General features: G+C 48.0%; 1 protein-coding gene across 2 annotated transcripts in view; it reads left to right on the forward strand.

Annotated features, from left to right (window-relative positions):
* The first annotated feature begins 4,991 nt into the window (after positions 1-4,991).
* The window catches only part of Fgd3 (FYVE, RhoGEF and PH domain containing 3), a 46,456-nt gene continuing 31,412 nt past the window's right edge, over positions 4,992-20,035 (forward strand). Inside the window, exons 1-3 of one of the 2 annotated variants that reach the window (XM_029468654.2) lie at positions 4,992-5,064; positions 15,998-16,153; positions 17,228-17,718. In XM_029468654.2, coding sequence (XP_029324514.1) covers positions 17,278-17,718 — 441 coding nt within the window. In that variant the 5' untranslated portion in view covers positions 4,992-5,064; positions 15,998-16,153; positions 17,228-17,277. Of the gene's footprint in view, positions 5,065-15,257; positions 15,469-15,997; positions 16,154-17,227; positions 17,719-20,035 lie in introns of those variants that run through there. The other variant, XM_021180574.3, reaches the window with a different exon arrangement.

Genomic DNA, 20,035 nt, shown 5'->3' on the forward strand with positions numbered 1-20,035 from the left:
GGGTGACTAGGGTCCCACATAAAATCCAGGTTGGAAGGTTCACATCTGTAACCCCAGTGTAATTTCCAGTGAGGGAGTAAGACAGGTGCATCCCTGGAGCTCACTGGCCAGCCAGTCCAGCTGAAATAGTGAGTTCCAGGGTCAGTGCCAGACCCTGTCTCAAAAAATAATGTGGCTCCAGAATGTTCTGTACGGTGTTGGAAATGATCTACATGATAGATATGCTTTCTGTTTTCAATGAGTGAGTAGAGTAAGCATATTTCAAGCCAAAGTAAAATAGCAAGATAGATAGATAGATAGATAGACAGACAGACAGGTAGATAGACAGACAGATAGGTAATAGATAGATAGTAAATAGATGATAGATAGACAGACAGACAGATAGGTGAATGATAGATAGATAGATAGATAGATAGGAAATAAATGATAGATAGATAGATAGATAGATAGATAGATAGATAGATGATGGAGGAGCTGGTGAGATAGCTCAGCGGGTAAGAGCACTGACTGCTCTTCTGAAAGTCCTGAGTTCAAATCCCAGCAACCACATGGTGGCTCACAACTATCCATAATGAGATCTAATGCCCTCTTCTGGTATGTCTAAGATGGCTACAGTGTACTTATTTATAATAATAGATAAAAAAGATAGATGATGGAGACATAAATGATAGAGAGATAGATGATAGATAGATAGATAGATAGATAGATAGATAGATAGATAGATAGATAGATTATATTTATTTGGGTGTTGAAAACATTCAGCAGACATCAGTTGGGACTACCTCCTGAGGAAGTCGGCTGGAGTTTACATAGAGAGCCAGAGTTAGGACCCAATGTTGTCTGCTCAGGTGAAGCTTCCAAGTGAAAGAACAAGAAGCTGCACACTGAGAGATGGCAGCATCAAATCCAGAGCTCATGACGGCCAGCAGACAGGGACTGGAAAAGTCGGGGTGGTCAGCTGGAGTTCCTGGTTGAGTTTCTCTCCATGGCTGAACTTCTGGTATCCCTTGCCCTCCACAGGCACTTTTACATCATATGATATACAATAGTGACCTGTTGAGAACACTCTGACTTCTATCTGTTTTCGGGAACGAAATGTTTTTACACTTGGGCTGTTTGGCTGGCCTCTCTTCCTTGTCACAGAGTTTTATGGGGCAGCTTGTCCCCTAAAAGGAGGCCTTGAAGGACACTTGATATAAATATCCTTGGGTCTAAGTGGGGGCCAACCTCCTCTCAAGCCTGACAACTTGAATTTAGTCTCTAGGACTCATTTGTGGAAGTAGAGAACCGATCTCCGCAAAGTGTCTTCCGGCCTCTGCACACACACTATGCACATGTGTACCTGCACACAAACACAAAATAAATCAAAGTGTAATATAAGAGGCTAGGTGGAGAGTAATAAAGGAAGATATCCTATATTGGCCTCTATATATGTGAGTGGCATGTGTACATGCATTTGTGCACATACAGGCGCACATACGTACACGTCTTATACACACACATACTTAGACTGTCTCTGTGCAGGCACGCGCATGTACACACACACACACACACACACACACACACGAATCTATTAGCTCTGCTTTGTTTGACTGCTCAGGAATTTGGGTGTGGCTTGGCTCTGGATGCAGTCAGATGGTGGCTGGGATAAGTATCATCCAAGGTAGCTCGTTAAGTCAGTCAGTCGGGGCAAGTTGGTGTTGGCTGTGGTCTGGGGTCTTGGTTTCTTCCACATAGGTGTCTCCTCAGGGCTGCTTGGACACCTTTCCAACATGGAGGTGATTATACCCTGCCCCAACAAAAACTGCAGCTCTGTGTATGACCTAGGAAGTCCACCTATGTCCCCTCTGCAGGTTGAATTGGACACTAGTATTCATGGGCTATTCACAGTGGAAGGGCCTATGCAAGAGTTGATCAGGGGGCTGGAGAGATGGCTCAGTGGTTAAGAGCACTGACTGCTCTTCCAAAGGTCCTGAGTTCAATTCCCAACAACTACATGGTGGCTTACAACCATCTGTAATGGGATCCAGTGCCCTTTTCTTCTGAGTCTGAAGACAGCGACAGTATACTCATATACATAAAATAAATAAAAAAAAAAGAGTTGATCAGGATGTAGTCATCACTGGACCACTGTGGGGGTTCTTTTAAAGGGTGTCAACCAAAGTAGAGGCATTGCTTCTCCCCACTCAAGAACAAGAGGACATTAGGCTTCAGTTCTGGAATTTTTCTTTTTTCCTTTTCCTTTTTCTTCCTTTCTTTCTCTCATTCTTTCTTTTTCTTTTTCTTTCTTTCTTTCTTTTTTTTTTTTTGAAATGGAGTCTCATTATGTGGCCTTGGCTGGCTTGGAGCTGGTTATATAGCCCAGTGGTTTGAGCTTACAGAGATTGGTCTGCTTCAACACTCTGAGTGCTGAGTGCTGGGATTAAAAGCCTGCACCACCAAGCCCAGCCCTTTGATTTGCTTTTAAGCCAGAGGAACTCTTCCTCCTCTTTCCTTCCCCACCTGCTCTGAAACTCTTCTCTCCATTCTTCCCACCTGGCCTGTCAGGCTAGAGTTCATCTTCACGTCCTCAACTGATTCTGTGTTCCTGGTTGGCCTGGGTCCCAGTCCTGATGCGATCCCACAGCTGGCCTCCAGGCTCAGGATGTGCCAGCAGAGGGACAATTGCACTGTGCTGGGCCACAGGTGCTGTGCTTCCTGGACTGAGCTGAAAGCATCTGGGTGGCCAGAGGCTGCCTCCTCAGGGGACACTGCCTATCCTCGGGGGACACAGACTTTCCTCAGGGGACATGGCCCTTCAGGGAGTGAAGCAAAGGGCTCTGGGCCAGGCACAGACAGCTCAGCAGTGGAGATTCAGGCAGGAACTAAGATTCTTTAAGGAACTTGCCTAGGCTAGACCTCATTCCTTACAATGCCTCTAACACACATACCTCTCCATTTTATGGAAGAAGAATCGAGAACCTTGAGCAGTTCCATCCTGCCAAGAACTCACCTCCTGTGAGCTCTGGTTTGAGCTCTTGGAGCTCTTGAACACTCTAGCCTATCACTGTTACATAGGGTAGTTCTGTATTCCCTGACAGTGCCCAGCAGAGTCAGAGGAAACCTGCATCACTTCAGACTGCAGGAAGGAGACAGTGTTTACCTTGAAGGCATTGAGGATCTGGGTTTGATTCCCCAAAGCCCACATGAAAAAAATCTGGGGGTGCTGCATGCACTTGTAATTCCAGCACTGGAGAGGCAGAGACAGCAGATCCTTGGGACTTTCGAGCCAGCCAGCCTGACTTTTACTTGAAGTTCCAGTTCATTGAGAGACCCTGCTTTAGAAAAAACAAAACAAAACAAAACAAAACAAAACAAAACAAAACAAAACTGATAGACAGGATCTGAGGAATGATGCCTGGGCTTGAACTCTGGCAACCAGGCACAAGTACATACAGGTACATATACACTCATGCATGCATGTGCACATACATACATACATACATATACACAGAAAATATTAACTAGTTATAACAAGCATTTAGAGGATTGAGGAGATGGTTCAGTCCAAGCATGAGGAAGTGAGTGCAATCCCCAGCACTCATGGGAAAAGGCTGATGGAGGCAGAGACAGAAGGGTCCCTGGCAGATCGCTGGCCAGCCAAGCTAGTCATGTTGATTAATCCCAGGGTGAATATCAATAAATGCCAAAATAACAACAATAATAGCAGTAACAACAACAACAACAATAATAATAATGTGGAATGCAATTGAAGAAGACACTTAGCTTTGACTTTTGACCTCCATATGCATGCACACACACAAACACAGAGAGAGGGAGAGGGAGAGGGAGAGGGAGAGGGAGAGGGAGAGGGAGAGGGAGAGGGAGAGGGAGAGGGAGAGGGAGAGGGAGAGGGAGAGGGAGAGGGAGAGGGAGAGGGAGAGGGAGAGGGAGAGGGAGAGGGAGAGGGAGAGAATTCAAGATTAGTTGATGCAATGGTGCACAGTAGCGATCCCAGCATTTGAAAGACTGAAACAGTATAAATTCAAATGAGTTTGGACAACACAGTGAATCCAAGGCCATCCTGGACTACTTGGTGAGACTGTCTCAACAAAACCTAAAACAAACACAAAATTTCGGATAGATTAAGAAGACATTACTGAAATGGAGTCAAATTTGCAGCCTATATGCATGTTAGGGTAACCCTCTGCCCCATTATTTATTGACTTCCTGAGATAATGAGGGGACTTTCCCCTGAGGGCTGCCTGGAAGAGGCAGAGCTTAGCCCTGCTGGGGCAGTCCTCATCAGCCAGATAACCAGAAGTTCCCTCAGGTCTCTTGGAGTCACCGTGAAACAATGTCACCGGTGGGGTATGTTTCTTCCAACTTTCTGTAGTCACCAAGGTCTGTCTGGCCTGGGTCACCTGTCCCCTGATGGATCCTCTTCCCCGTAGACAACATCAACCTCAGCTCTGCTCAGAGGAGCCCACCAAACCAGATGCAGGAGGTGTCTTTACTCAGTGACTTGTTAAACTTAAGCTCAGCCCTGGCTGCTACTGCAGAACCTGGTGGGGTTGAGCCAGGTCACGTAAAAGGATTATGCTTTCGAAGTCATCCCACCACAAGCAGACCAGGCCCTTCAGGACCTGCAGACCAACCTCCTCTCACATTGCGTCATCGCTACGGAAATGCAAATGTGCCACTGTTTTGTGACCAATATTGCAAAAATTAGAAAGAGGAAGTTGGGTTTTGTTCTTGCATGAGTTCAGCCCTGGGGGAGATGCAGACTGGTCTTGGAAGAAGGGTGAGTGGAGATTGGCTCCTGGGATCTTTGTGGAATCCTACAGTGTTTGTCTTGTGCTGCAAAGGGGCTTCATGGCGGGTGGTAGGAGGTTACTAGAAACCAAACAGGAACCATTCAAGGAAGACAGATGTTTTCAAGGCAGGAAGTTGCTGTGGCACGGTAGCGGTGTCTCTTTTCATGCTGTTGTCTTTTAGTGGCTCGTCCTGGTGAGAAGATAGGGTTGCTATGGATGGGCGTGAGAAGCGTTCGAGACTACAGAGTGCTGGACGTGCTATTGACAGGTGGGGCACAGCTCACACTCAGGCTATGGGCAGTCTGTCGGTGACTACTGTGGGGGGTGGGAGGGCACAGATCCAAGGCTGACCCCACCCAGGGTGCCTTAGTGGGGAAGAAAGCATGTCTTTTTCTGCTTAAGCAGAAGAGGTGGTCCCGGGGGATGATTTAATGGAGGCTAGGCCTTCGCATCCCATGTGGCTCTGGAATCGTCTTGAGTCTACAGTTCAGATATTAACAGATATGTCTGTCTAGCTGGGCACTGCTAGGAAAGAAAACTAAGCCCTCAAAGGACTCCTTGGGACCTCCAGGGCTTCGCTTGGGCAGCTCTGTGTAGTGGTACAGCCACTTAGGAGGCTGGCAGACGTAGAGCAGGCGCACGGCAGCATGGATAGAATGATATGATTATGATAACACTATGATACTATATGCCATGCAGAGTAGGCAGAGGCATATTTGAAAAGCCGGACTCTGGGACCTGTGGGGAGTGAGGCAGGAGTCACTGTCATTGTGGATGACAAGTCACTTGCCATTTTTCTGGGAGTCCCTGAGTGCTAGGGAGGATGAGCAGCTATAGGGGGATAGGGAGGGGACTCTGGTGAGAAAGAATGCCAGGGACAGGGTGATAGGCAGACTCTGCCTTGATTTCCCTTTCTGTAAAGTGGAGTGGGAATGATGCCAAGCCACACTGAGGTTTAGAGCTTACGCAGCTCTGCCTCATTTTAGATTGGTCCTACCTAGTCGGGGGTGGTGGTGGTGGTGGTGGTGGTGGTGGTGGTAGTAGTGGTGGCACACGCTTTCAATTCCAGCATTTGGTAGACAGAGGCAGGTGGATCTCTGAGTTCCAGGCCAGCCTGGTCTGCAGAGCAAGTTCCACAACAGCAGGGCACACAGGGGGGGAACCAAAAACAAAGACTGAAATTGTTAGCCATTTGTGTGTGTGTGTGTGTGTGTGTGTGTGTTGGGGCATGTGTAGGGAAGCCAGAAGACAGTCTCAGATGTTATTCTCCAGGACCTGTCTATCTGGTTTTTTAGACAGGTTCTCTCATTGGCCTAGCTTGACACGTGGTTTACCGAGACTCTCCCCAGCCCCCATTTGGGTGAGAGATGAAACAGGCACAGAGCACTCTGCCAGCTCATCCCAGCCCCCCCCCTCAAAGTCTGTGAATGGACTAGCTGGTCCCCACATAAGCTCTCTGAGCTGATAACACACACTGTGCTTGGTTTGGGGGTGGGGCCAGCTCTGGCAAGGACAGGAGGAAGTGGTTTGTCTCAGCTGGGCTGCCACGGGCCCCCTGAAGCCTGCTTCTGCCCCTGCAAGGTCGCAGTGGAGACTGGCTTCTGTTTATAGAGGGATCTGCACCTCCCAATGTGCAGGGGCCCGAGAGCCACACTGAACTCTGCATACAGAGGTCGAGAGCACATTATGAGATCAGTGCTGAAGTGGGCTTGTCTTCAGAAGCCTCACTGCCGAGTGAGAAACCTGGCCCTGCCGTTCAGTGATGAAAGGCAGCTCTGTGGGTTACAACAGGGACTCTGGGTATCTTGATGCGTGCTCCGGAAGTTTCTGCCACACTGCGACTTCTTATGGGACCTGGGTAGGCTGATTGTGATCTTCCACTTACAGATAGAAATTGTGATTGCTCCATTGTGTCTGTCTCCATTGTAAAGCGACTGAGAAGGAAGTCAAATCAGCGCTGGGCAGATATAAAACCCAGATGGTGCTGTTTTTGTGGACTGTTGTAGCGACTATAAGAAGGCTCTGAGACGGACGTGTGCCCAAAACAATGAACAAGGACAGAAGAATGCACAGAGCTGGTCACTGCTGTGGTGGCCTGTCTCTGCCTGCCTCTGGGCAGGGGAACAGACAAGGGGCAGGGACCAAGCTAGTCCAGGAAGGAAATGAGAAATGAGAAGGGCCATCGTTCACTGTGGCCACTTCCCTCTGTGTGCAGGATCCTCTGCACCCTAGATATCTCTAGGTGGGTGGGGGGTTGGATATGACGATCTGGGCTAGTGCAGAGGAACGCAATAAGCCAGACCCTGTGTAAAACGGGGGCAGCAACACGAGGGACTGAGGGCAAACTGACCGCCACCTGGTAACGTATCTTGCACCAAGTGAGGCTGGCACGTGACCATACTAAGGTCTGGCCTGCTCTTCCTTCTGGTTTTCTGACTCTGGTGCTAGGCAGCCTCTCCCATGACCATTAACAGGTGGTCTCTGTGGCATGTGGGCACCAGATACTGACTTTCCCTTAAACAGCTGATTGGTGAGCCCCTGAATCAAAAAATTCCTCAAATGGGCCTGGGCCCACTGGCTGCATCTACATTGGCATTGGACTTGATTTCTTATCTCTCCCCCCTCCCCGCCCAACACCCACCCCTGTGATCCCGACCATGGAGAGTATATCCCACATGGCCTGGTTTGAAGCTCCACGATTGCTGCCTTTCACCTGCTACAATTTCATTGCCCATCTCTGAGCCCCTAGTAATGGGGGGATAATGAAATGTTCAGGTCCTGTAAAGTGAGCTGAGCTGGACACTCAGGTTCTGTAAGGCGGGGTGATCTACACTGGAAATGAAATCTGGAGTCTGAGGACCTCACCAATACTGCACAGAGAGCATACAGACAATTGGCATAGCAAAAGGGCTACTTTCTGGGTGGCACGCACACAGAGCAGGCTTTTAATCCTAACGCAAGGGTACTGTGTCTTTTCCCCACTGGCTGGGATTCAGCCTCTCAATCTTTCTCAATATTTAAAATTTGGTGCAAGTTGGCGGGCCTTCATGTCAATGGCCACCTAATGTAAGTAGATCATTCTCTGATGAGGGGTGAAGGCCCTATGGGTCTAGTAAGCCATCAGGATTTGCCTTTTTACAATATCTACTTGGGAAAATCATAGCAGTAGATTCTTCCCTAAGCCCTATGACATGCCTAGCCATAGGTCCTTGATTGAATGATGCCAGGTACTGGTTTCATCTTATGGAATTGACCTTAAATCCAATCAAAAAGTAGTTGGTATTCCCATTGATGTTCATGCCACTACTACAACATTGAGCATGTCTTGCCAGGCCAGTCACTGCTGGAGCTCACAGGGTGCAGCTGCCGGTGACTGATGGCTACTTCCCTCCTCTAGCAGCAACTTAGGAACTCCCAGTACTGAGAGTAACTTAGTGCTACAACTTCCAGGTCAGTACCTGCTTTTTTGTTGTTGTTGTTCCTACGTGTTTTATGACTCAAGTGTGTGATCTCTTCAGCAATCGGGTCTTACCATCAAATTCTGTAGGGTAACCGATAACATTAGCCCATGTTTGGAGGTATTTGAGTCTCATTGACTAACAGCTCCAAAAGAGGTAACCCATTCCTGGCACTGGGTTTTAAACTTGATAGCCTGTAGTGCCCAGTAAGGGTACTGTCACCCTACTATAGGGTAGCTCCATTCTGTCTGTCTCTGTCTGTCTGTCTCTGTCTGTCTGTCTCTGTCTCTCTGTCTCTCTGTCTCTCTCTCTGTCTCTCTCTCTGTCTGTCTGTCTGTCTGTCTCTCTCTCTCTGTGTTTCAAAGACGCTTGTAAGTAGGCTTTCATATGAAGTTTTTTGAAACTTTAGTGTTATTTATCCTTTCCTGTGCTCCCTCCTCTACCCTGTCTTCTTCCCAATTTAATCCTTCCTGTTCCATCATATGCAGCCCTCAATGGGACATTTCTATCACACTCCTTCCTTCTAAGTATCCAGGCAGAAGAAGGAGCCAAAAGATGGTCAAGCCAAAGGCAACAGATAGCTATAAGGACACAGTGTCTACCAGACACAGCAGGGCAGTTGTACAAATGAACTCACAATGGTTGTGACAACATATACAGTACCTGTGCAAGCCAAAGACAGACAAATCCCAGCATGGAGAGGGGTGGTGGGGACAGAGTCCAACCCCTAGTTGAAGAGCTATTGACAATTGGTAGTTGCTTGGAGAAAGTGGTTTGTCTCAACTGGGCTGCCACAGGCCCCCTGAAGTTTCTTTGAAACTGTAGCCCCTGGTAAGCTGACAGTGCTCCATTGGAAAGCCATATATCCATTAATATATGAGCAGAACAAATTGAGCTTAGTGGGTTAAAATAGAAAGAAGACACACAGCTGGGTGAGTAGAGAGTGGGGGGTAGATGTGGGAGGAGTTGGGGGGGAAGGATGTCTGTGATCGAAATGCATTGTGTGAAATTCTCAAAGAACTAAGACAGAATGAGAGGAAAACATTCAGTTGCAGAGAAGATGAACGGAATGAGAAAGGAGTCCTCTGCCCTGGCCATTACGCTTTGGGAATGAGGAAGGGCCTTTATGTAGACAAAAAGGTTTCAAAGGTAGTGGAGATTACAAAACAGCATTGCAAAGGTCGAATTCCTGTGACCATTTTTTTTAATAGAAAATATTTAAGTTCCTTGTAACTATTACCCTCATGTGGACAATCAGCTCTTGGGAAGTGGCCAATCAGGTTCGATAGGTGGAATGAGATGGACTCTCAGGTCCCGTAGGTGGGTTAGCCTTGACAGTCAGGTCCTATGAGGCAGTATGACCTGATTCGCTGTCCTGTTAAGTAGATAGCCTGTTTTCTTAGGTCTGAGAGGGGGAGGGTGTGGTTACTCAGATCCTCTGAGGTTACCTGGATACTCAGATCTTGGGAAGTGGGATAACATGGTGACTTGGGTCTGTGAGGTGACATGACTTGGACACTCAGGTTCTGTGAGGTAGAGCAACCTTGTATTTGCTATGCACAGAACCCAGACCCTGTGTTCTGCCTCATGACTGACCTCCAAAGTCTTCCCAGGTGTGGGTGTCAGCTTTTAGCCCCTGACATTTGGGTTTGTGTTATAACACCTGACACTTAAGTCATGGTCTAGTCTTCCTGTTTCAGTTGTCACCTGCATGATGATGTATGAGCCTGGCCAAAGAGGGACTGCTTTATGATAGAATGCTACCTGCCATGATCTCATTTCCTTCCTACAAGGAACTTAAAGTTTATGTTTTTAAAATTTGCATTCAGTGAAAGCATAATTCTGCATGTGAATGTAGCCATATTAGCAGGATTCTAAATGTTCACTGACACGTTGGTTCCAAGCCCACCATTGATTTGTTCTCCCAAAACATCTAGTGAGTCTCCTGTGACCGGCTGGGGGTCACGTGATAAAATGAGGCTCCTCTTTTAATTGCGTGCCAGTGAGGAGAGGAGGAGGAGGAGGATAACAGAGTGTAGGGAGGAACAGCTTGGGTGAGGGCTGGATGGGGGTCTGAATGGAGGAAGAGAGGAGCATGGGAATATGCGGGAGTCATGGGATGCCTCTTAGAGGGAAAGCCTGTTTGGGAGCCAGATAAAACAGGGGTGAGTGATCCTATTCTCTACCGAGGAAAAGTTTGTGCAGAGCATCTGAGGGGGCTCCTGGGAGAATATCAGTGCTAAGGGGGTCAGGGTAGAGTGGTTGGGTGGACCATGATGTGGAAAAGTCAGTGTCTGTTTCAGGCTACCGTGAAGACCTTGCTCTTCTGTCTTGCTTCATTGTGTTTTACAATGGAAATTGCCAAACATAACCCCAAATAGAGACAGAATTATATACTGAGCCAAAGAGCTTGTTCTGAAGGCTGCCTGAACTTACAGAAAGAATGGAATTCTGGGGGCCTGCAAGATGGACCAGCAAGCAGGTAAAGGCATGTTGCCTGATGACCTGAGTTCTGTCCTCAGGAAGTTCATAGTGGGAGAAGAGAAGAGACCCACAAGTTGTCCTCTGACCTCCACATGTGCACACACATTCACATGTGCACAAACACACACACATGTGCACACATACAGATATGCACATGCATGTACATACATGCACCCATGCACACACACACACACACACTTATATACACACAGTATACAAAAAATATTGAGTCAACATGCAGGTAATAAGATTAAATGTGAGGTGGGAAGATGACTCAACAGGTAAAGGCACCTGCAGCTGAGTCTGACAAACTACAACAGTCTTGTAGTCCTGGGGCCTACACAGAAGAAGGAGAGAGTCAGCTCCACAAAGTTGCCCTCCAACTTACACTTGTTGGCTGTGGCTCTCTCTCTGTCTCTCTGTCTCTGTCTCTGTCTCTGTCTCTCTCTCTCTCTCTCTCTCACACACACACACACACACACACGAGTAAATATCATAGTAATTTTATTTTGTTTCTAAGATTAAATGAGTTAGGTGTGGCAAGGCATGCCTTTAAGCCCAGCATTCAGGAAGCAGAGCTTGTGATCGCAAGAAAAAGTTCCAGATCTGACTTGCCAACACAGCCACCCCTGTGCAATAGGTAGCTCTGTCCTTGTTGTTCACCAGCCCTGATGGCCAACCCTCATCCATTCCTAGACCTGTGATTCTCTGCCAATCAAGTTTCAGGCCAACATTATTGCTGTGCTTAGTACTTAATTTCTCTTTGTCCTGCCACAGATGACTGGGTAGGGATCTCTGTGTGTCACAATGGCCTAGAGTTGTTTCAGGTGACAGTAACCCATCAGATGGGTATGCCATGCTGCCTGTTAGGGCTTCCAAAACTGGACAGAATGGCTACTCTTGGGTTGTTGTATGCTTCCCCAGGCTTCAGGAATCTGTGTAGGACCATCACTGTGTCCCTTCTGAGGAAGCTGAGTATAGCCCTTAATTTCTAGGTAATAAGGCATATAAACAGGAACATGCTACATTCAAAACCTTAGTGCTAACAATGGTCCAAAGGTTGCATCGCCCCAAAGATGGATGTATTGGCTGGAGATATACCACAGAAGTAAAATGACAAGCTAGCATATGCAAGGCCTTGGATTCCATCCCCAGTATCACACACACACACACACACACACACACACACACACACACACACACACACGATGAATATAATGAAAGTAGCCAAACTGTATTCAGTTTGTGGGGAGTAGGCTGTTAAGATACCCAGTGAGATTTTAGGGGATTAGCTTGGGATGAGAGCAAAGAGTGTCTGCACAGGCTGTCCTATGAGACCAGGGTTGCTGCTGGAACCTCTGGTAGCTTGATCCTCCCGGGGAATGCAGGGAACTCGTTGTGTTTCCCCTTCCTCTGTCTCTGGATCTCTCATCTAGGGTGGTGTAACCCATGAGGAAACCATCCCCTCATTTATCTAAAGTCAAATACTGAAGCTGTAATAATCTCAGGGCCACCAGGATGGTCCTTCATGCTGTGCTACCATCCACTACCTCTAGCCTCATCCCTAGGTGACAGGTTGTACAGTTGGGCCTTGGTCTTGTAGAGGAAGGCTGGGGAGCAGGGGGAGGGCTTTGGCACAGGAGGTTAACGCTCTGCGCGGAGGCTTCAAAAACAGGCTGGTGGGTGTTCCTTACCTGGCTCAGACCTCTGTGGGCCACACTCCTCCTGGTTCTCTACAAGGAGTAAATTCACGTGTTCTGAGACATTGGCATCTTAGTGTGAATCCCTAAAACCCGCCTGCCCCAGCCCCCCAGCCTTGGTTCAAAAGAAACTGCTCCTTCTGAGCATGGTGGCTTATGCCTGTAATCCTAGCCTTGAGGAGACTGGGAACTTGCTTGGATTATAGGAAGGAAGACCCTGTCGCAGGGGGCAAAAAAGGATGCGGTGTTGTCTTCTCCACTCAGCTTGCCCTCATGCCTCTGCCCTGCTTTGAGGTCCCACTGATCCCCCACCCCAATTCCAAGGCGTGAGACCCCCCCCCCCCACTGTGTTCTCATTAGATGAGGAACTGGAGTTCTTCCTAGGCTGAGAACCTAAGAGGAACACTCATCCCTCCCAGGCACCTCTGAGTCATGAGGTGGCATTAATCTCTCAGGGGGCTGGTCATCCCACCAGACCATGACTAGGGCACCCTGGGGCTTGCTCCTTGATGATATGGACTTGGTGGGTTTTCAATGTGAAGCCATCAAGTTAAGCCAAGGAGAAGCCAAATAAGGACCCAAAGTGGCTTGCTTACAGTTATTCTGTCATTATTCTTAGATATAGGCCTAATACATTTCAGTGTTCCTATGAGTCACCTTCAAGTGATTGAGGTTTTGGTTTGTTTTTTTTTCCATCATGACTGGTTGTATGTATGTCTGGTATTCAGGAGAAGGAACTAAAAAAATCAAAAAACAAAAAACAAAAAAACCCAGGCAAGGTCTATGTAGCTTAGACTAACCTCTAACCACCCATATCCCATATAGCCAAGGTTGACCTTGAACTCCCTACTCTCCTCCCTTATTACAGGGGTGTAACACCAGGTACAGTTTATATAGTGTTGGGGACTGAACCTGGGGCTTCAAACATACTAGGTAAGCTCTCTACCGACTGAGCTGCGTCTCCTAGGCCTGCCTGGTAATTTTTGATTAGATGCCAGCCACTTGAGGTTTTTACTTTGCTGGGTCCCAGATATTTTAGAGTTTTCTTCAAGGGGGGAATTCAATTGTAACTAGTTTGGCCTTCCTGTTAAGACTTATTAAGTGGGATGGCAGAGGTCACTGGAAGGTTGGTGATCTACCACCCCTGAGACAAGACCCTCCTGAGTACTGAACCTGACACCTTGCAGGTCTGCAGTTTTCAGGATGGACAGTGGTCACAGGCAACCTTGCCCCGTGTGGCGTTGCAAATGCTCCTTCCAGTCCTCCAAGGGAATGTTCTTTGTCTAGGATCATAATGTCCCCTCTCATGTGAACTCAACATAGGAGCATCTCTGAGGATCTCTGGATCTTTCTCAGGAAAGCTTTCTTCTTTGTAGAGCTCTTTCCTGTCAATGCCAGTCAGCCTTTATGGTCAGCTGGGCATCGTCTCACTTCTGTGAGCCCACTGGGCTCTTCTTACTTCTCCCTGGCTTACAAATAGTCTCTAGGCAGTAATCTGAGGCAACAAGAGGTCTCATCCCATGGTTCCTGTCTCTCGAGGGCTTGTGGGGCTTTGCTGTCTGATGTATGGTGTCTCATCAACTTTCCTTTATGTGGTATATTGAAGCATATGGCAAACCACTTTGTTTTTGTTTTGTTTTTCAAGACAGGGTTTCTCTGTGTAGCTTTGAGTGTCCTGGAACTCAGTCTGTTGATCAGGCTGGCCTCAAACTCACAGAGATCTGTCTGCCTCTGCCTCTGCCTCCTGAGTGCTGGGACTAAAGATGTGTGCCACCACTAGCTAGGCTTGTGGCAAACCACTTGTAATGGGCATTTTCTTCTTTATTTTTTTTGTTGGTTTTGCTAAAAATAAACCTTGATTCTGAGCTAAACATGATAGCATACCCCCAGAATGCTGGCATTGGGAGGTAGAGGCAGGAAGGATCAGGAGTTCTAAAGGCCAGTTGAGGCTACTTAGAAGGTTTAGCACCAACCTGAACTGCATGAGACCTTGTCTCAAAAGCAATGAGGTGGGAAGATGGCTTATTTGGTAAGGTGCTTGAATCTGAGTTTGAGTCCACTGGACTCACGTAAAAGGCTGGGCATGGCTGAACACCCCTGTAAATCCCAGTTGCTGGTGCCTGGAAAACGAAGGATCCCCAGGGCTTGCTGGTTAGCCAGTCTAACCAAACTGAGCTTCAGGCTTAGTGAGAGGCCATGAATAGCAAGAAGATGGAGAATGGCTACAGGAGGCACTCAGCATTGAACATGGCACTCACAAACGCAGGCACATGTCTTGACCCGAAGCGTAGCTCCTCCCCTGTAGTAGGGACGAGCGAGCCTCTACTCAGCCTGGTTGCCACAGCCTCTGACCACTATTGAGGCTGAGCTCAGCTCACATTCCGTACAGAGCTTTTTTTATTGCTGTGTCATGTCGACTTCTGGAAACATTCAGTTTATCTCCCAATGCTATGAGAAGAATGTAGACAAACATGTATTTTCTGTTTGGAAGTCAGATATTTCTGTCCAGCAAACCTGCTAAGAATGTTAACACCAAGTCTAGTTACTGTTTAGCTTGCTACTGGCTTGGAGCATGCTCAACACACTTCTTCCTAGTTGAATTTAATAGCTAAATACACTTACTGGCCAGCTACTACAGATGTTTGGACACATCTGATTCATTGGCCTTAAGGCACGGTTATATAGTAACCTGAATAATAAAGCTATTTCCTTTAAAAAAAAAAAGTGACACTAGCCAATGAAAATGTCTTCCTGTAGTGACTTTGGAGTCACTGACAGAAAAACCCATCCTAAGGTAGTTTAGCCACAAGAAGGTTAGCTCACTCAGGAGCCTATGTGGGTGGGAGGAGCTCTGTTCTGTGGCCTATTGGCTCCCAGAGCTAGAGGGACTCGACCAACTCTGTGCGTGGCCGGAGGCAAGGCAGTCAGATGTGTAGCTGGAGGCCAGGAGTCTACACCCATGGTTCTAACTCTGCTCTCCGGTGAAAGAGGAAGTGAGGAGAGAAGCTGCGGACCGGCGAGTACCAGAGAGTGAGTGTGTGGGAGCCAATACTGAGTGTTCAATGTGGGAACCGAGTATGGTGACTGTGTGTGTCTGGTGGGGCCACTGTGTGAGCGTGTCACTGAGTGTGTCTCGTAGAGTGTGAATGTGTGTGAGTTACCACCAAATGAATTAGCATAGCCGCTGAGTGTTAGTTTTAAGATCCTCACTCCGTGGGGAACTCTACAGTGAGTGAGTGCTGGCAATGTGGCTGGGTGACTTTGTGGGCTAGGGAGGATGGTGATGTGCTGAGCTCTCATAAACATCCCTGGCTCTAGGGCACAGCTTATGGTACTGGCACCATCCTAGCCTTCTTGGGTCCCACAATTGGTCTTAGAGGCTGACAGTGGACCATTCTGTGCTCTCCATCTGCCCCGAGGAAGCCTGTGTACTGCCCTGAGTCTGCTATGGTGGGCGGAGGCCTAAGACATCTTACTTCAGCTCATTCCTTTAGAACTGGGGCTTTGGTCTGTTCCAAACACCATTGTCTTTTGTGTGTGTGTGTGTTTTTTTTTCTAGCACCTTCTAAACAACTCCACTTCCAATGGTCTGGGCAAGACATTTTAATAGATTGTTCTAGACTCTGTTGGGCAATTCCAAAGCCCCGGCCGGAGGAAGCAGGTGCCTGTTCATCAATCCCTGACAGCCTCATTGGGCAACAGTGTTAGGCAACAGGTAAGTGTTACCAGCCCCCCTCGCCCTGTTCCTCTGAAACTGCACCTTATTGTCAAGATGATTTCGGAGACTGTCTACCTCCCTCTCGTCCAGGCTCACCTTTGACCCTCCTCGGAGTTGTTGATGAATTCCTTGAACTCTAAGAATTGACTCTTGACTCTCTGTGTGGTGTGCAAGTGCAAATACCGTATGAACTCCCTGTAGTGATCAGGACCTAGGCTTCCTCCCTTGGGGAAGATCAGGGTTGAAAGAGCCTTCAGGGGGACACAAAAGTGTGTTGTAAATGGGAGCCTCCCCCCTTCGGCTGGCGGTTTCACTGTTCATGAATTTATTTTTAAATATGTTAAGCAGCTCATAGCCTCATGTCCCAAGAACTCCACACACTGTTCCACGGGATTACTTCTGTGTGTACGGAGGTGGGGTGCACCCAAACATACGTGTGCGTGTGTATGTAGGTCATAGATTGTGTCTGCGTCTCCCTCCATTTTTGTGGCAGGGCTTGTCACTAGAAGTCATTCTTTTGGCTAGACTGGCTAGCCACTGAGCTACCAGGATCCAGCTGTCTCCACGGCCCCCACCCCTAGCACAGGCATCACAGGCACAGTCACCACCACGGCCAGCTTTTAACCCCAGTGCTGTGTGTCTGAACTGGGTTTCATGCTTGCACAGGATTTCCCCACTGATTCTGCAGGCCTAGGATTACTTTTTTTTGGTTTTGGTTTTTCGAGACAGGGTTTCTCTGTATAGCTCTGGCTGTCCTGGCACTCACTTTGTAGATCAGGCTGGCCTCGAACTCAGAAATCCACCTGCCTCTGCCTCCCGAGTGCTGGGATTAAAGGCGTGCGCCACCACGCCCGGCTCTAGGATTACTTTTTTATGTAAGTAAACAACCTTCCTCTTTAGAGAAAACATTCCCTTTGCCATTCCCTCAAAACCTGTCCTGATAGGACCCAATGGGGTGTTGTGAAGTAGTATTTCCCACACAGCCCCAGCCTGCCTGGTCTGATTGAGGCTGACTCTCTGAGGGTTGCCTTCAACGACTGTACTGAGCTGAGAGCTCCTTTTCCCCAACAGGAAGTCCTTGGGCAGCCTCCTAGCAGAGCCCCGGGAGTTTGGCTGTGAAGATGGAATTGGGTAGGAGCTCCTCGACACCCCAAGAAGAAGCCATTTCCCCTCTTGGAGTACTTGGTGCTGGGCCCAACAGCTCCCCACTAGGGAAGCTTCAAGCCCTTCCCATCGGTCCAGGTGCCCACCGAGGGGCTCATAGCAGCTCAGCCCCAGCAGGGGACAGCTCTACACGGGAGCCAAGTGGTGCCATGAAAATCCCCAACAGAGACAGTGGAATTGACAGCCCATCCTCCAGTGTGGCCAGTGAGAACTTCCCCTGTGAGGAGAGCAGTGAGGGCTCCCCAAGCCCTGCCATCCTGGGGCTACCCTCTGAGACAGCTGCGGACAGCCGGGTCCCACAGGACAACCCCCAGGAGGAAGAAGATAGTGGCATGGGTGAAGAGCCTGACCCCAAGGTCACCCTGTCTAGGCCTCAGGAGGATGTCAGCTTGACTCAGGTAAGCCTTCCTGCCTCTACATTCAACTTGGGGTACATGGGCAGTGCTAGAGATGTGTGCTGGGTAACACCCATACCCTGTGCTCAGGAAATGTGCCCACCCACTCATTCCACACGAGGGGACTCCTGGGGCAGAGTCGACCAGAAAAGACTCGGAGGGGTACCCTGAAACCTTGAGTGTACTTGATACTTGAATGTAATTTCTTCCTCATTGGTGTGTGTGTGTGAGAGAGAGAGAGAGAGACAGAGAGGGAGAGAGACAGGGACAGAGAGAGAGAGAGAGAGAATTATTCATTCTCCTTTAGAAGGTTGGTAGAACTTACCATTAAAGCCGTGTCTGTCTCTTATCCTTTGTGGGACATTTTGACATTATTGATCAGTGCCTTATTCATTGCTTCTTTCCCAGATTCTCACATTTCTTCATGATGCAACTGTCTTTATAGCCACACACTCCCGAGGATTCACTTTTTTCTAGGCTGTACAGTTTGTTAGCACACAGTTGCTCGTTCTCTGGTAGCCCTTTTTTATTTTCACATCACAAGTTGTGCCAACACCCCCTCTTCTGCTTCTGACTTAGGAACCGGTCTCCTCTCTTTCTCTAAGGCCCCCTAGCTGAAGTTGGTGAGTTTTCTTGAGCTTTTCAGACTTTGGCTTGGTTACTCTTTTGAAATTGTTTTTCCATTCTTTGTCTTTTATCTCAGCTCTGATCTTACTTCCTTCCTTAGTCTGGCCTAGCCTTGGGCTTAGTTAGCCTACACTTGCTCTGCTAGTTTCAATATATAGTTAGATTGTTGGAAGATTTTGATTCTCTCTCTCTCTCTCTCTCTCTCTCTCTCTCTCTTTCTCTCTCTCTCTCTCTCTCTCTCTCTCTCTCTCTCTCTCTCTCTCTCTCTCTCTCGTGCTGGAGATGGAACCCAGGGCATGGTGGATAACCACTGAGCTACGTTCCCAGCAGTGTTTTTTTCTTTTTAATTTGACTCTTTAAATGTCTGTGTGTGTGCATGTTCACATGTGTGGGGGCACACACACACGTGCGGGTGCAAGGACAGGTGTGAGGAAGGACAGGTGTGGGTGTGCATGTTGAGGCCCTAACGCAGGGCAGCTTTCTGGCCCACTCTCCACTTTGTTTATTGAGGCAGGATCCCTCTTTGAACTCATAGTGCTTGCTTTCCGGCGGAGCTAACCAGTTTGCCCTGGGATCCTGTCTCTGCCTCCTGAATGCATGAGTACTAGTTTGCCTGTGTCTGTGGATTTTCTCCATTTTCTTGCTTTATTCCATTGTGACTGAAAAAAGATATTTTGAATAATTTCGACTTTTTTTTTTGCATTTGTTAAGACGAGTTTTATGCAGCACAAGGTCTGTCCTGAGCAGTGTTCCTCATACGTTACACTGTTGCTGGGTGAGGCGTTCCGTAAGGCATCATTGCATATGCTGTTCTCCCAGGCCTGGCTTTTCATAACTGATCTTCTGTCCAGATGTTCTGACCACCGCAGAGAGCTGGGTACCGAGGCTTCTAGCGATGAATTCGTTGCCTGTTAGTCTTCCATGCAGTAGTCACCATCTGCATCACTTACGGTTATATTTTCTTGGTGACTTTTAAAATTATCTTTTAACGCTCTCTGTAATTACTTTTAATTTTTAAAAACATGGGTTTCTCCTTAGTGTGTGGAGGGAGGGGGTGGGGCAGTCAGAGGACAACTCTGTGGAAAGCTCTTCCCCTTCTACCACGTAAGACTCAGGGATTAAGTTCAGGCCATCAGGTTTAGTGGCAAACACCCCCCCCCCATTTTGTTTGTTATAAATAAGGCATTTTGGGGGAGGTGTTGCTATTTGCTTGAAACATTTTCTCCTGTCTTTCCCCACTTTTATCCTGTTCGTCCTTATATGCAGAAATACCAACTGAGTCTCTAGTGAATAACGTATTTAGGAAGGAGGAGGCATGGTAGTGTGCACCTACAATCCTAGACTTAGAAGTTTAAGTTCACCCTCAGCTACACGGGAAGTTTGAGGCCTGTCTGAGTTACAGGAGAGAGAGGCTGACTCACCTCATACCTCAGGCTGACCCGGAACTTACCTCATAGCTTGACTGTCTCAGCTCAGTCCTCTTGCTGTGATTACAGGCGACCAGCACCACACCCAGCTTCACTCTTCTTTGGTTCATTTGATCTGTGCGTGTTTTTTCCTGTGGAGTTTAACACGATTACATGTAGAGTCATTGCTGAAGGGGGAGGATGGGAAGGCCACTCATAAGGTTGCTGTCCATCGCTTTCCTACTTTCTCCTCCCCTCTCACCATCTTTCTCTGCATTTCTTTCATT

Source organism: Mus caroli, unplaced genomic scaffold, assembly GCF_978045245.1.
Source record: "Mus caroli unplaced genomic scaffold, Mus_caroli_1 scaffold_15, whole genome shotgun sequence".
NCBI classification, from domain to species: Eukaryota; Metazoa; Chordata; class Mammalia; order Rodentia; family Muridae; genus Mus; species Mus caroli.